At 41.6% G+C, this 16420-nt stretch overlaps 1 protein-coding gene across 1 annotated transcript in view; it reads right to left on the reverse strand.

The window, feature by feature from the left end:
* The window catches only part of LOC148009493 (uncharacterized), a 47831-nt gene that overhangs the window by 5208 nt on the left and 26203 nt on the right, over positions 1-16420 (reverse strand). The window contains exons 2-6 of the mRNA XM_087672420.1: positions 4494-4558; positions 4284-4332; positions 4032-4126; positions 3852-3937; positions 3703-3762 (exon numbers count right to left, since the gene is read on the reverse strand). Of these exons, the coding sequence (XP_087528546.1) occupies positions 3703-3762; positions 3852-3937; positions 4032-4126; positions 4284-4332; positions 4494-4558 (355 nt within the window). The remainder of the gene's footprint in view (positions 1-3702; positions 3763-3851; positions 3938-4031; positions 4127-4283; positions 4333-4493; positions 4559-16420) is intronic.

The following is a 16420-nucleotide window of genomic DNA, read 5'->3' on the forward strand; positions in this document are numbered from 1 at the left end:
AACAGCAAAGATGGAGCACATCTCCTCATCCTACATAGACACAATGATCTTCTCCTCCCTCCTCTTCTCAGCTGCATTTCCATGCAATTTTCCTTCAACTTTATTCTTCCCATCCCTTCCCGTGTGCCCATGTTTCTTGAAATAGAAGCACTTCCGTTCATCTACGAGTTTCTTGTGGCACTCACTGGCCCAATGTCCAAGTCTACCCAAGTGGTTGCAATTCCTGCTCTTCTAATGTGTAACTCTGAAATCATATTTCTTACACTGTGTGTATCCATCTACTTTGCATTGCACTGAAGCATAGGCTTCTTGCATTTGTGCTTATATCTACTAGCATAAGCTTGTTCACCCCCACCATGGGAAACATCAAAGCTTTTCATGCTGCCACATTTCTAAGAGTTGGCCAACCACATGATCAACAGATGCACCATTGTCATATCGCTGGCATTATCACCCCTTGAAGTAGTAACCAAACTGAGCACAACTACAAAAGTAGCATGAGATATTTTAATGTTGTTAGGCATATTTGAGATCAAAGTCCTTGTGTCTATCTCCTCTCCAAGAGATGCCAACTAGTCCACCAGCTTGTGTATCCTAGTCACATAATCAGTGATAGTATAACTCGTGTCTAATTGTTTCTTCAAACAGCTTGTGTCTTCCTTCTCTCCAAGAGATGCCGACTAGTCCATCAGCTCGTATGTCCTAGTCACATAATCAGTGATAGTATAACTCTTGTCTAAGTGTTGCTTCAAACAGCTTGTTTCTCAAAAATACCATATTGGCTTAATTCTTTACCTGAAACATGTGTGGCAAAAAGTCCAAGCATCCCTGGAGGTCTTACATGACCGTATGTACATGGTTACCTTTTTTTGCAACACAAGGTAAACCCTGCCACAGCTTGTCCATCATGTCTATCTCATCTTTTCTGTTCTTCAACCACAAACAACCACAATGAGTAGTTTGTGCCATCCAATTTTTATTCATTCCACAGGATTGCATTGAATAATTAGAACCTTCTCTTGCCATGTTAAAATCGCATCAAAACACAGTCAAATAACGTGCATAAAAATCACCAAAGAAATCAATAACACGCCATCAAAACACTATACAAAACTGCCTACTCAAGTATGACGAAAAATTGCTCATCCATGCCTCGGGTAATCCACCAAAGCCTCAAATCGATGCATATGCATAGCCAGCTTAATTAAGCTGCTCAATATCACTTTATGTATCAAGAACCATCTCTTTAGACCATCAGTGCATCACCAATATCCAGAAGAGGTCAATTTGTATCCAAAACTGTGGCTCCAAACCAAAATAGCGCTCTGTGATCTGTATTTTTCTTTTTTTGGGTACCAATTCAGACCATGACTTGTTATTCAAAGTTGATGATGTTGAAATTAGTTTTCCAACAGTGCAATCGGTTTTTCTTTTCAATGTTTCTATCAAAAGTTATGATAGAAATGGTGCAGGGATGGCATACTGTCTTGAAGCAAAAAATTTTGAGGGACTTGGTTTTATCCTGCTTTCTTCAGTGCAAACTCAAGAGAGACCTTCAAATACTCAGAATACACTTCTATGGCACTCCCTTAAGCTTCAAACACATCCAAGAACCAATATTCCTCTGAAATCTCTCACAGCGCTTAGAAAGCATCAAGTTGTGGCTCTCTGTATGCTCCAAATTGGCCAGAGCACTTTGTCTCAAATATAGTAGATCTCAGCCCTTCAATGGCTGAAGAAACATCTGTTTTCCACACTCCAGCCCTTGATGCCTGCTCAAGGCCTTCTCTGAGGTTGGGCTATGGCTACCCACAAACACATGTGGACGTAAACTTAGAAATGAATCAAGCAGTACATCAATAAGAACAATGATTGCAGCCCACTCTTGCTCCAGATCTGCAGCCTCTTCTCACCCCTCACCCTACAGGTGTCCAATTCCCTTCAATCATACCTTGATCTGAAGCTCTCCTTCCATGCACACCACAAGCCCAACACTATCGCACTCTGATAGCAGGTGTGAATTCTGGATAGTGTAGAAGCAATACAAGCAGTCCCAAGGTCAAGTTCTGCACACACCACAAGCCCAACACTATCACACTCTGATACCAGGTTGTGAATTCTGGATAGAGTAGAAGCAACACGAGCAGTCCAAGATAGTAGAGAAGCGCAAGATGAGAGTGGCTCACTATCCAATCAACCTCAAAATGAAAAGTAAAATGACAAGACAAAAGTCCACCAGTCCCAAGTCTTTTACTTGGTCTGTTTGGCAGTCACGTCTTGGAAATCTAGATGGTTGTCCTATCAATGTAGTCCCATTGCTGATTTTACTAGGGAGAGTACAATGAAGACCTGATCTTCATGTAGCAAAGTTTATGGTAACATGTGTGGCCAACAATGCAAGGACCCCAAAGCATTGGCTGACAATATTCCCTACCACTTTCAAAGGCACATCATTTCAATGGTATGAAAGGCGAAACTAGACTTTCCTCACCAAGTTTAGGTGTGAAGGCTTTGAAAAGTGGATGAGATAGCATGTGATCTCATTAGAAAGTGTGCTATATGCCCACAACCAGAGAAATTTTCCCTTTCAACCTGGACTGTACAAACATGAATAGGAAACGTTTAAGGGGCACCAGCACATAGGCCCTTTGAACCCGAAAATTGGAGAAGCTTTTCAAAAAGTTTTTTTTCCTAATCCATCTGCTTGGAAAAACCTCAAAGCCACTAAAAATCCTGACAGATTCTTCACACAATAATACCTCCAAGATGAGCCTTTGACTGGATCTGCAGTCATAGGCTTGTATTCCCATAGATGATAATCAAAACAGCCCTTTTGAGAAACTAACACATCCCTGTTAAGCTGTCACCTGGCAGACCACATCCGCTAGAATGCTCAACAAGCACATGCAAGAGCCTTGTTTGTGTTCTTCAAGACTCTAGTTCTTACTTTTTTGCCTAAAATTAAGTCTGTACAAACTGCAATGAAGAAAGCTTATGCAGTTATCAGCCCAGAAGTAAAGCTCACACAGTTTATCACAGTGCTCAACATCCAGTCATTTCAGATATTAAAACCCGATCAGTTGAAGTAGCTGATTCCTGCCCCGGACCAGCAGTGCACTCAGTAGTAGAGAGCAAGAAATAAGCCCTAACCTTCCTACTGAAAACCCTTATGCCTGAGTAATTACTTGGACATTGACATCAGAAGAAATCTTTCAATTTATGTAACAAGTCAAGCTAGGTTGACTGACTAATACAACTTATACTACTATGAAATTAAGTCCTCCAACTATCTTACAATAAAAAGAAGATGCTCCAAAAGAATTTTCAAATCAGAACCTCTCTGAACTTTAAATCAGGTGAAAGCTCTTGGCAGTGTAGACTAACAACCCCTCAAGTCTGACAAATCAAAACCATGCTCCTTAACACAAAGTGCCTCACTTCAAACCATAATGTCTTTTTTGGACTAGATTCTGATCATGTCATTATCACAATGAGTTGAGTATGTTTCTTAGCTACCTCCATGCTGCAAATGTAGACACTTCAGTATGAAGCAGAAGAAATAGGATCCATAGTGGATGACAATTATGTAAGTAAAGCAAGCAGAAGAAAATGATGCTGTAATGAAATCCTGATGACTTAACACATGGAGTAAAAAGTAATTCTCCACTTAAGTTACCCACAGATAAGACTTTAAAAATTTACTTTTGCAAGCGCACATAAATCTCTGCAAGTTCCCTCCAAGCATCGTGATCTGCCATAAATCTGTAAGCATGTTTCAGCAAAAAAGTCGTTGGAATACCTAAACACACTTACTGCAGGAAAAAATGTATATTCAGGCAATCATCACTTACATATCTAGGTACTGTTTGAGACCTTCAACAGCACCAACAAAATTGCCCTGACCTTTAGCAATAGCAATTTTTCTCTTATGTAAAAGCTGAAACAAAATACAGCACAAGACGTGTAATCATGTGGTGTCTTTTCCAGACAGGGACTCAGTATATTTTTAACCACATGTTTGAATAACTTACAGGATCTAGTGGCTGCATTTCTAAAAGCCCATTGTAGATTTTATCAGCTTGTTGCCACTGTCCTTTTGCTTCAAACCACATTCCCTCTAATCTTCCTGAAAAATAATCATCACTCAGAATAGCTCATGTAAACTTTTCAGCTCATAATTAAATGAGCTTTTATCCAACGTGATTGCTTTTTTTTCCCTTTTTCCCCTTGTGATCAACCATGAATCAATATCTTAAACCAAATTCAACTTGCAGCCAACTCACCTACTCGAATACTGTCAGGAAATTTTGATAGCAGTGTCTCAATGCACATCTGACAATATTTCCCCAAAATAAAGTAGATTACCATCATATATTAATTGAAATCTTGACCTAAAAGCAGCCTTGAAAATTTTAGATCAAAATGAATGGCATGATCTGCTCCAGAGTCCACACAGAAGAAAAACAAACATGATTTTCCACCTGAAAAAATACCTTTGCTACATCAAGACAGTGACAGTCCATACTAGCAACAGCAACCTGCTCATAAACTGTCCATACTGCATACAAATGCACGAATGGAAGACGTCAGTAAAGCAAACGAAAAGTAGAAAAGGCACAAGTCATCCCAAGTTCCAGTAAACGGTAGTCTACAACACAGATGTTTCTGGGCCTTACAAAAATTATGCAAAAATCACTATAGTGGTTGTACACATGAGTTTTTGTCACCTAAATTCCAATAACTTAAATCTGCAGCCAGGTCAGCAGTTTCAGCTTTTGAATATGCACCAAAAACTTATTTATAGAGAAGACATTTCCTAAACTAGCATGACTAGTGATTCTGAATTGAGAACCAAATTTCAAAATCCTTGGTCACATTCACAATGTAATTGATTGAACTGTATATGAAGGAACACTTCCACAAAGACACATTATCAGAACACTGTAGAAGTTAGGGTTGAAGAAAGAGCACGATTGTTATGACCCACCAGGATGCTTTGCACACAGATAAGAAGACCAAGTGTGTGCTTGTGTGAATGTTTAGTTCTAGCTTGACAGCAAAACTTTTCAGCCCCAAAACATTTGGCCCTGAGACATCGGCAAAATGATTCAGGGACCAAATTGCTTGTTTCATATATTGTGTCAACCAAAATGAATAGTACATACTCAAGTAAACAGATGCAATAAACCAGGCATGTTTCAAGCGCAGCTGAAATGTTTCAGGGGCACTAAACGCATTAAGATCGCATTTAAAATTGAGGTCAAGGCATGTTTTGTTGAGTGAGCACAGTCCAACATCTATGCAACACACAAAGGGTGCTAGAGAACCTAATAGTAGAAGCATTCTAAAGATAATTAAAGCCCTCCTCTACCACTTGTGAAGATATCCTAGTGTCTACACAAAGAAAACACAAAATGTACAAACATAGCTGAAACACAATAATTTAGATAGTAACACAATAAATGTAAATCCTAAACACAAAACACAAAACGCAAAAACACAAACACAAACAGGGAAGAGAGAAAACTCTGAAGTGACTAAATCAATGTTGTAAATGAATGACAAAATGCTCAAGGGCAGAGCTGTCCAACAGCTGGTGACTCTCATGGGAGTGGGCTGAGGAAGGTACCACTGTGCATCGTCCACCACCAGAGACGGATCCTACGAGGAGTAGCCACGAGTTGGAGCGGAGGCTGATGAAGAAAAGTGCTGAAAACACAAAAACGACCTACTATAGATGCAAACACAAATCAGGCCAATGCTGGAAATGGAAGGGCAGTGGGCTGGAAACCATATCGGAGCAGTCTCAGGGGCTCAAACTAGTAAACCCAGCAATGTAACTGCCTGAAGATGATGGCAGCTGATCACCGGCAACAATGGGATGTTGGGCGACAGTTGTAGACCACATAGTAGTAGTCATTGAGGGCTAGACAGCTAGTGAAAGAGGGTTAATGGCCTAAACTTGCAACACAAGGATGGATTGAATGGTGGGCAGCTTGTCTATCTATAGATGTAGAAGGATCCTCCAAATTAAGATTTTGCTTATCTCGGGCCACACACCATTTAATGAAACTTTTGGTAATTTACACATTTTGCGCTTGTTTTAAAGAGCTAATTAGTTTGTCATGAGTTTTTAGCTCAACATCCCTCTCAAGCCCAAAACTGGAACCAACAAGAGACTGGAACAAAAGCTCAAGCCCATTTTTATCCCAAGGTGTCCCACCCCAAAGCAGCCAGGGCATCGAACAAAGGGTGCACATCGGCTGCCCAATGGCCAACCAAGACTACAAAGGCGATGGTTATCTTACCAAGGAAGCCCAAGTGATCACCCCAAAGAGGCCAAGGCATCGGACAAAGATACTTGTCGGCTGCCCAATGGCCTATCAATATTTGCAAAGGTAGATGGAACCACAATAAACCCTTTCCTTTTGTGGGGGGGAAGGAGAGAGAACATTTGGTTTACGTCTTGTCAAGTAATTATGCCCCGTGGGAAAAATGAGAGGGATGGTTAAATCCAACACATCACAAATTAAACAAGCTATCCCAACCACTCGTAAATGTCATTGATGAGGGAAAGGGGTGATATCATGCTTATGTGAAATGGCCCAAAACGGCACTTAGGAAGGGGCAAAACATCAAAATGGTATTAAAAATTTTTGAATCGTGTTTCTTGGACCGAAACATTTCGTAATCCCGAAATGGCACCACGTAGCATTTTGGGCGAAACTTGAAACGTTTCAAAAAACGTTTCGGGACATAAAAAGTATCCATGGAATAGGATGCAATATTTATGGTCAAAAATTGAAAGTTTGTGCCCTTTTAAGAAAACATAATTTATTTTAAGCCACAAATGTGCCATTTTGAGTATAGATCAAGTGAATTTGAATCAACCATTTCAATCACAACTTTCACAAGCAAAAAGAGACCCTTCCTTTCAATCATGACCTTTCATAAAAGTGAAATTTGATTCTTTCACATGTGAACATTAAAAGTGAACAACTAAAACAAGGATTGTGGCCACAGTTTGGTTCCAACTACACTTTGTCAATCAAGACCAACACTCATGACAATCAATTATGACCAACAGAGACTTTGATCTCCCTCCAACTGTGAGTTTTTGCATATCGATAAATTTATGTTTTCAAAGTAAAAGTCTTTAAACCTTATTAACTAGGATATCATGTAATGTTCGTCTTCCCTTGATGATGTGGCATTCCCGTTCCTTTTTCAGTCCCTTTGAAAATTCCCGTTCCCGTTCCCATCCCCATTCTCGTTCCAACGTTTCCGTTTCGGTCCCTTTGAAAATCTATGTTCCTGTTTCAAAGTTTCCCTCAACTATGGGTAATATCCTGGCAAAGAACCACAAGTAGAGACAGCTCATGCCCAGGCGTGCTCTATGCAATGAGATATATAGAGCCTAGTTGTCTATGTCCGGCGAACAAGTCAACTCGTGTGATCTGTCCTGTCCAATATGATACATCTAATAGCATCCGATGGAAACTATCTAATTGTTTCAAAGTGCTTGTTTATAACCATTTAGGGTCACTTTTGGGGTAAATTATAGGTGTTATTTAGGCTTCCTCTCCACAACACACTTGCACATACCCCCAATCTCTCTCTCTCTCTCTCTCTCTCTCTCTCTCTCTCTCTCTCTCTCACACACCTCCCCTTCTAGCAAAATATTCTCTCCCCCTCTTTCCTTCTCCAATTTCAAATTCAAATTTCAAGCTCTCTATTCTCAAACTCTCTCTCCTCAAGCTCTCTAGCCCCACTCCTCAAGCTTCCTTCACCATATCTCCACCCTACTTCCACTTTCAAGCTCTCCACCGGCCATCCTCTCTATCCTCAAGCTCTTAAGATGTAAACTCCTAGTATAAAGTCTCTAAATGTTTGAAGTATATTATTTTGAGTCCCAATATTAAGTATAGGCATTAAAATTATATGTACAATTTTTTTCATCGAACATAGGTCCAAAATTTATTAGTTCGATCAGTACGTACTAGTATTGGACAGCCCTAATTGGACGCAAACATGACAACCTTGACATAGAATAATTTTACATGATGAGAATGTGCATGTAGCAGGTGTCACTTGGACAGTGTCCCTTATGGAGAAATTGTTCACTTGCCCAAGCACCCTTGTACAAGGATGATGATGATCATGCAATGCAAAGGGGAGATACAACAAGAAAGGAAGGCCCATGTCAAAGCCAAATGCCAAAACCTATAGAATACCAAGGAAGGGTAGAAACCCCCTCTCAACCATGGATGTCAATGCCAAAGGAGAAAAAGAAACCTAATGTCGATCTGTGTGTGGTGCCAAGAACCACGATGAATCTAATGATGAAGGTAGACATGACACCCCTTAGCCGGAATGGCCAAAGGAGAATCATCCTTTTGGATACATGGAATATACCTATACTTGATCTCAGGAGAGAGCTCCAATGCTCATCAAGTGGCATAGACAAGGCCAAATCTCAACCTTAGGATAAGGCTCCATGCTAGTTGAGAAGCGCCAAGAGAGCAATCTCCCATGCAAATAAATCCAATGGATGAAGAAGAAAGACCTAAGCCTCCCCAACTGGAAGAGTGAGGAAAAGTCAGCCACCAAGGCAATCAAGATGGGCCCATACTTGATCGAGAGAGAGAGAGAGATCCAATCTCCAAGTCTAACCATGTATCATAGGCATACCTAAAACTCGACCTTGAGAGATACTCAAATGTAAACCAAGAGTATGAAGGTACAACCACCAAAATAGAAATCTACCTATCATGAAAAATAAACTAGAAGTATAGATAATGATAGTTAAATGACCTCAACTAAATGGAAAGAAAAACCAATGTCGAGAAAAAGGATGCCCAAGACCCAATCTCAAGAGAAGATACTCTCTATCTCCATGCTGATGAAGGCAATACTCATCAAGAAAAGAACCAAAAAACAAATATTTAGCCTAGGTAGAACCTACGATATTAGTTCTAACTAAAATACAAACATATAAGATATTTCATATTGAGATGTTTTAGAAGTTGTGAGAGTGACATGAAGTGGAAGTGAATAAAAGAAGGAAGTATACAGTGAAAGACTTAAAAGAGTGTAGCCGAGCCTAAAGGAAACTAGCCTAAGATTCCTAAGGATGACCTAGGACTCCTAAGAAACTAGCGTAGGGAAAGGTAATTGTTACATCCCTTGACATTCGCATGGGCACTAGTACCATTGGTCATAGTGGTCGTGAAGTGACTTAGTACAAATGCACTAAGGGCACTTTATGCTCAGAGCAGCCCTATTGCACATTATTATGTAATCACCATTCTTGGACGACTACGAAAAGAAAGATAGTAGAAAAGTATTCCATTCATAATAAATTGCTTTTTAAACCAAGCAAAGGATGTGCACTCAATGATCAAGATATTTGCAAGAAAACTTATACGAGTGTCACAATGCACCAAGCACTAGACATCCTAACATATGTTGGAAGCTGAAATTGATGGACAAACCGAAAGAACAAATCAAACAATGGAGTATATGTTGTATACATATGTCTCCTGTAAGAAATTTGATTCGGAGTGTTATCTTTCTCGGATTGAATTTTCTACTAGTTCCCAAGCTCAAGAGTGAGCTCATTTGGCTCTGTTGGCTGTAAAGCCCTTTCGGGTGTAAACTCCCATTTATCCCGCATGTATAAACTTATGGGTGTGAACACATCCTTTACTTGTACCCTAACAAGTAAATACATTTTTATTCTTTGTGTACCGTGCAACACACTAGTACACTCTTATTCGATGCTCTCAGCTCTCAGCTCTCTGCTCTACCTCTGCTCATTCCAAGCTCGCATTCTAGCAATCACTCTAGATCAACAAACTAGTATCAGAGCCACAATGGTTCACGCAAGCCACATGCAATAGTCGCCAATTGGAAGCTTGACGGGGCGGCGACGGTCGTTGGACCTAGGTGACACGCAAGCAATGGAGACTAAGGTGACTCTTGCAGTCAACACGCAAGAGTGTGACCACGTGACAAGACAAGCACGACGATTTGAGAACTAGGCGAGCAGACTATTGACAAGCGACACGTTGTCGCGTCAAACAACATACGCGACCTACTCGTGACCAGAATCAGCACCCAAGGCAGGCGCCAACGAGGTTGCAGGCCACGGTACGAACTAGAAGTCCCACAATTTGCACACGATGACTGAAGGTTCCCTGACTGGTACAGGACACTAGGCTAGACGAACTGCCAAAGGCCGAACGGGCAGGTCAACGGCCCCTTTTTAATAAATCAGAGATTTTCAGTCTTTCTTATTTCCTTTTCTTCCAAGTGTTTGCACTTGTAAGCACAAAACACAAAATCTGTGCAAATCTGCTCCTCGAAATTTGGGCTTTTCCCACATCTAGTGCTGAACACAAGCTTCAATGAATCGGTTCAGATTTGTCAGTAAAAATTTCGGGGGTTTTGCTGAAATTTGAGAATTTTGGCAAAAATTATGTCTGAAATGTACATTGGAAATGAAACCAGCCTTCCTTCTTGGAATGGGTGGTGATAACCTGATTTAAGAGTTAATTACAGCAATAAATAAATGCACATAAAATGAAATACACACTTTACCATAACATTCTTGGACAGTAGACACCCTGTTGGCCCCAAAATTGGCGCCCCTTGCGGTATTTCTATAGCTTGCATTCAATTGGAAGGAGTACAACTCGAGTGCTACTAGTTCCCAAGCTCAAGAGTGAGCTCATTTGGCTCTGTTGGCTGTAAAGCCCTTTCGGGTGTAAACTCCCATTTATCCCGCATGTATAAACTTATGGGTGTGAACACATCCTTTACTTGTACCCTAACAAGTAAATACATTTTTATTCTTTGTGTACCGTGCAACACACTAGTACACTCTTATTCGATGCTCTCAGCTCTCAGCTCTCTACTCTACCTCTGCTCATTCCAAGCTCGCATTCTAGCAATCACTCTAGATCAACAAACTAGTATCAGAGCCACAATGGTTCACGCAAGCCACATGCAATAGTTGCCAATTGGAAGCTTGACGGGGCGGCGACGGTCGTTGGACCTAGGTGGCACGCAAGCAATGGAGACTAAGGTGACTCTTGCAGTCAACACGCAAGAGTGTGACCACGTGACGGGACAAGCACGACGAGTTGAGAACTAGGCGAGCAGACTATTGACAAGCGACACGTTGTCGCGTCAAACAGCATACGCAACCTACTCGTGACCAGAATCAGCACCCAAGCCAGGCGCCAACGAGGTTGCAGGCCACGGTACGAACTAGAAGTCCCACAATTTGCACACGATGACTGAAGGTTCCCTGACTGGCACACGACACCGGGCTAGACGGACTGCCAAAGGCCGAACGGGCAAGTCAACGGCACCTTTTTAATAAATCAGAGATTTTCAGTCTTTCTTATTTCCTTTTCTTCCGAGTGTTTGCACGTGTAAGCACAAAACACAAAATCTGTGCAAATCTGCTCCTCGAAATTTGGGCTTTTCCCATATCTAGTGCTGAACACATGCTTCAATGGATCGGTTCAGATTTGTCAGTAAAAATTTCGGGGGTTTTGCTGAAATTTGAGAATTTTGGCAAAAATTATGTCTGAAATGTACATTGGAAATGAAACCAGCCTTCCTTCTTGGAATGGGTGGTGATAACCTGATTTAAGAGTTAATTACAGCAATAAATAAATGCACATAAAATGAAATACAAACTTTACCATAACATTCTTGGACAGTAGACACCCTGTTGGCCCCAAAATTGGCGCCCCTTGCGGTATTTCTTTAGCTTTCATTCAATTGGAAGGAGTACAACTCGAGTGCTACTAGTTCCCAAGCTCAAGAGTGAGCTCATTTGGCTCTGTTGGCTGTAAAGCCCTTTCGGGTGTAAACTCCCATTTATCCCACATGTATAAACTTATGGATGTGAACACATCCTTTACTTGTACCCTAACAAGTAAATACATTATTATTCTTTGTGTACCGTGCAACACACTAGTACACTCTTATTCGATGCTCTCAGCTCTCAGCTCTCTACTCTACCTCTGCTCATTCCAAGCTCGCATTCTAGCAATCACTCTAGATCAACAAACTAGTATCAGAGCCACAATGGTTCACGCAAGCCACATGCAATAGTCGCCAATTGGAAGCTTGACGAGGCGGCGAGGGTCGTTGGACCTAGGTGACACGCAAGCAATGGAGACTAAGGTGACTCTTGCAGTCAACACGCAAGAGTGTGACCACGTGACAGGACAAGCACGACGAGTTGAGAACTAGGCGAGCAGACTATTGACAAGCGACACGTTGTCGCGTCAAACAGCATTTGCGACCTACTCGTGACCAGAATCAGCACCCAAGGCAGGCGCCAACGAGGTTGCAGGCCACGGTACGAACTAGAAGTCCCACAATTTGCACACGACGACTGAAGGTTCCCTGACTGGCACACGACACCGGGCTAGACGGACTGCCAAAGGCCGAACGGGCAAGTCAACGGCCCCTTTTTAATAAATCAGAGATTTTCAATCTTTCTTATTTCCTTTTCTTCCGAGTGTTTGCACATGTAAGCACAAAACACAAAATCTGTGCAAATCTGCTCCTCGAAATTTGGACTTTTCCCAAATCTAGTGCTGAACACATGCTTTAATGAATCGGTTCAGATTTGTCGGTAAAAATTTCGGGGGTTTTGCTGAAATTTGAGAATTTTGGCAAAAATTATGTCTGAAATGTACATTGGAAATGAAACCAGCCTTCCTTCTTGGAATGGGTGGTGATAACCTGATTTAAGAGTTAATTACAGCAATAAATAAATGCACATAAAATGAAATACACACTTTACCATAACATTCTTGGACAGTAGACACCCTGTTGGCCCCAAAATTGGCGCCCCTTGCGGTATTTCTATAGCTTGCATTCAATTGGAAGGAGTACAACTCGAGTGCTACTAGTTCCCAAGCTCAAGAGTGAGCTCATTTGGCTCTGTTGGCTGTAAAGCCCTTTCGGGTGTAAACTCCCATTTATCCCGCATGTATAAACTTATGGGTGTGAACACATCCTTTACTTGTACCCTAATAACAAGTAAATACATTTTTATTCTTTGTGTACCGTGCAACACACTAGTACACTCTTATTCGATGCTCTCAGCTCTCAGCTCTCTACTCTACCTCTGCTCATTCCAAGCTCGCATTCTAGCAATCACTCTAGATCAACAAACTAGTATCAGAGCCACAATGGTTCACGCAAGCCACATGCAATAGTCGCCAATTGGAAGCTTGACGGGGCGGCGACGGTCATTGGACCTAGGTGACACGCAAGCAATGGAGACTAAGGTGACTCTTGCAGTCAACACGCAAGAGTGTGACCACGTGACAGGACAAGCACGACGATTTGAGAACTAGGCGAGCAGACTATAGACAAGCGACATGTTGTCGCGTCAAACAGCATACGCGACCTACTCGTGACCAGAATCAGCACCCAAGGCAGGCGCCAACGAGGTTGCAGGCCACGGTACGAACTAGAAGTCCCACAATTTGCACACGATGACTGAAGGTTCCCTGACTGGCACAGGACACCGGGCTAGACGGACTGCCAAAGGCCGAACGGGCAAGTCAACGGCACCTTTTTAATAAATCAGAGATTTTCAGTCTTTCTTATTTCCTTTTCTTCGGAGTGTTTGCACATGTAAGCACAAAACATAAAATCTGTGCAAATCTGCTCCTCGAAATTTGGGCTTTTCCCGAATCTAGTGCTGAACACATGCTTCAATGAATCGGTTCAGATTTGTCAGTAAATATTTCGGGGGTTTTGCTGAAATTTGAGAATTTTGGCAAAAATTATGTCTGAAATGTACATTGGAAATGAAACCAGCCTTCCTTCTTGGAATGGGTGGTCATAACCTGATTTAAGAGTTAATTACAGCAATAAATAAATGCACATAAAATGAAATACACACTTTACCATAACATTCTTGGACAGTAGACACCCTGTTGGCCCCAAAATCGGCGCCCCTTGCGGTATTTCTTTAGCTTTCATTCAATTGGAAGGAGTACAACTTGAGATTCTTCAATCTCCTCTTGCTAACCAATTGCTCTTGCTGTCATAAATGTCTAGCAAGCCTTTTAGGTCCTTTGCCCCTTGTTTCACCCGGGACTTCTTCTCCAATTTGATCCTTAGCTGGCCAAATGCTGCTCCAAATCAATTTGGGATGGGCTGGCTCCTAAAATCCCTTGATAATCTTCAATTATCAGCTGCTGATTTCAATCCCTTGAGCCTTCACTCTCTGGCACGGATCCCAATGTGGCTGCTAAACCCTATTTTCTGCTGTGAATTAGGGTTTACTGCAGAAATTACAGATCAACCCACCAAAAATGGCTAAGATCTCCTCCGAATGGCTGAGAATTGCTGAGAATGGCTGAGCATAGGCTGAAGGAGATGAGAGAATGCTGTAGAGAGAGAAAATTTTGAGATTTGTAGCGAAGAACTGATCAAAATCAGCTGCTGCCCTGCTGTACCAGCCCAAACGGATGCACCAACAACAATAGGAGCATCAGAGATTGTGATCTTCAAGAGAAAGTGCATCAGCAGCAATTGTCAGCTTCCCAAGGTCAAGAATATGCAATCTCCATCACTAAAATGGTCTCCAATGGCTGGGAATTGGCCCCAAAAGCTGGCAGCAACAGTCCAACACCCCTTTCCAACAGCTCCAAAATGAAAAAACGAGATTTCCCTCTCCCTTCAGCCCTATTTAGCCTTTCCCCCACTTGCATGGGAAAGGTTTGCCAAGTGGCAGCTTTCTTAATCCATTTTCAGCAATTTCCAGCCATTTAATTAATTTTCAGAATTAATTAATTCTGAAAATTAATTCAGCCCTTAATCCATGCCCAGAAAATTGACCTTGCCCATCCAAACATTAATTGGCTAGGCCATTTGCAACCCAAAGTGATTCCATGCATTAATTGACCCTTGGACAAGCATTAATCCATTAATTAATGCCTAGTCCCTAGTGTCACCACTGACACTTAATGGCCAATTAATGGTCCTACGGGCAAACTGACACCAAAATTCACCTAGAATCTAACAAATGTAACTTGTTACAACTTTTGCCTTTGACGCCCATCCTGTTCACAGGGTCCTTCGGTCTTCAACTGTGAGAAAGTAGCTTGCGCCTCACATGTGCAACACATGTGCATCTTTTAATTGCACATTTGATTAATACTTTAATCAAATGTCAATTAAACATAAGCAAAGCATCAAATTTTCACGTCCTCGTGACAAACCACCCCCTTGAAATCCTTGCAATAGTCCTCGATTGCACTGTAATGTGTCAAAGCAAACAATACTGCACTAGAATTTTCACAAGGCATCATAGTCAACACAACATTGGCCACTACTGACTAACTATCTCATATGCCCACCATTTGCTGAAAATTTCCAGCCAGCATAAACATAGCATAAAGCTCAACAATAGTCTAGAACTGTTGCCAGAAACTCATCAGATGCATCCCAAACTCTTGTTTCTCAAGAGTGCTGACTACACAACCATAGTAAAGCATAAACTGAGCCGAAACTATGGCTGAATTGTCAATGACATTCGTTTACATGCGGCTGTCCATGGAATCAGCTGTAAACTATTAAAAACTGAGCATGACCTGATCATAAACTGATCATGGACTGATATGAGAACTGATCACAAATGGCTGCAAATGTGACTCCAAACTGATCACAAGCTGATGGCAAAAAAAAAACTGATCAGAAATTGATGCAAAACTGATGCCAAAGTGATCATAAACGGTTCTCAAACTGATCAAAAACTGAGCTGACACTAATCAGAAATTGATCTCAAAACTGAGGCAAAAACTCATGCCAAACTCGTCCAAAAACTCATGCCAAACTGGTCCAAAAACTCATGCATAAGTATAGTCTCAAAGCCGCGGAGACAACCATACTCATATACATGTATCTCACAGTGATTAGTACACCGAGTAGTGACCTCATGGCAGACATACTGTCAGCACAGTACCTTGGATGCATGCTGAATACATCCGAGATCCACTACATACGAGGGCTGTCCAAGACCGGTGGAGTGGAAGTGCTACCTCCCCCTTGAGCATTAGGCAATGCTCTCGACGCCCGCTCTGCTAAACCTGAGTAAGCCCGATCCAAAGTCGGCTCTAACTGAAAGGCATCGAGATAAAGTTGCAACAACTGAGAATAGTCTGCCAAGTCATCCTCTTCCATCCATTTTGCATCCATTGGTGAATAATTTTGAAACCTCACCAAATATCTTCTAGAAACTTTACCTCTGACCTTCCTTTCCTTATTTACCAAAATCTGCTCGGGTACCAAAATCTCATCTAGTTCCTCAACCTCTGGCTGAATTTCAACAGATACATCTTCTCGCACATCACCACGAAAAGGTCTCAACAAA

This window comes from Lygodium microphyllum, chromosome 30 (assembly GCF_053477565.2).
Source record: "Lygodium microphyllum isolate KBCC chromosome 30, Lygodium_microphyllum_v1.1.10, whole genome shotgun sequence".
Classification (NCBI taxonomy): domain Eukaryota; kingdom Viridiplantae; phylum Streptophyta; class Polypodiopsida; order Schizaeales; family Lygodiaceae; genus Lygodium; species Lygodium microphyllum.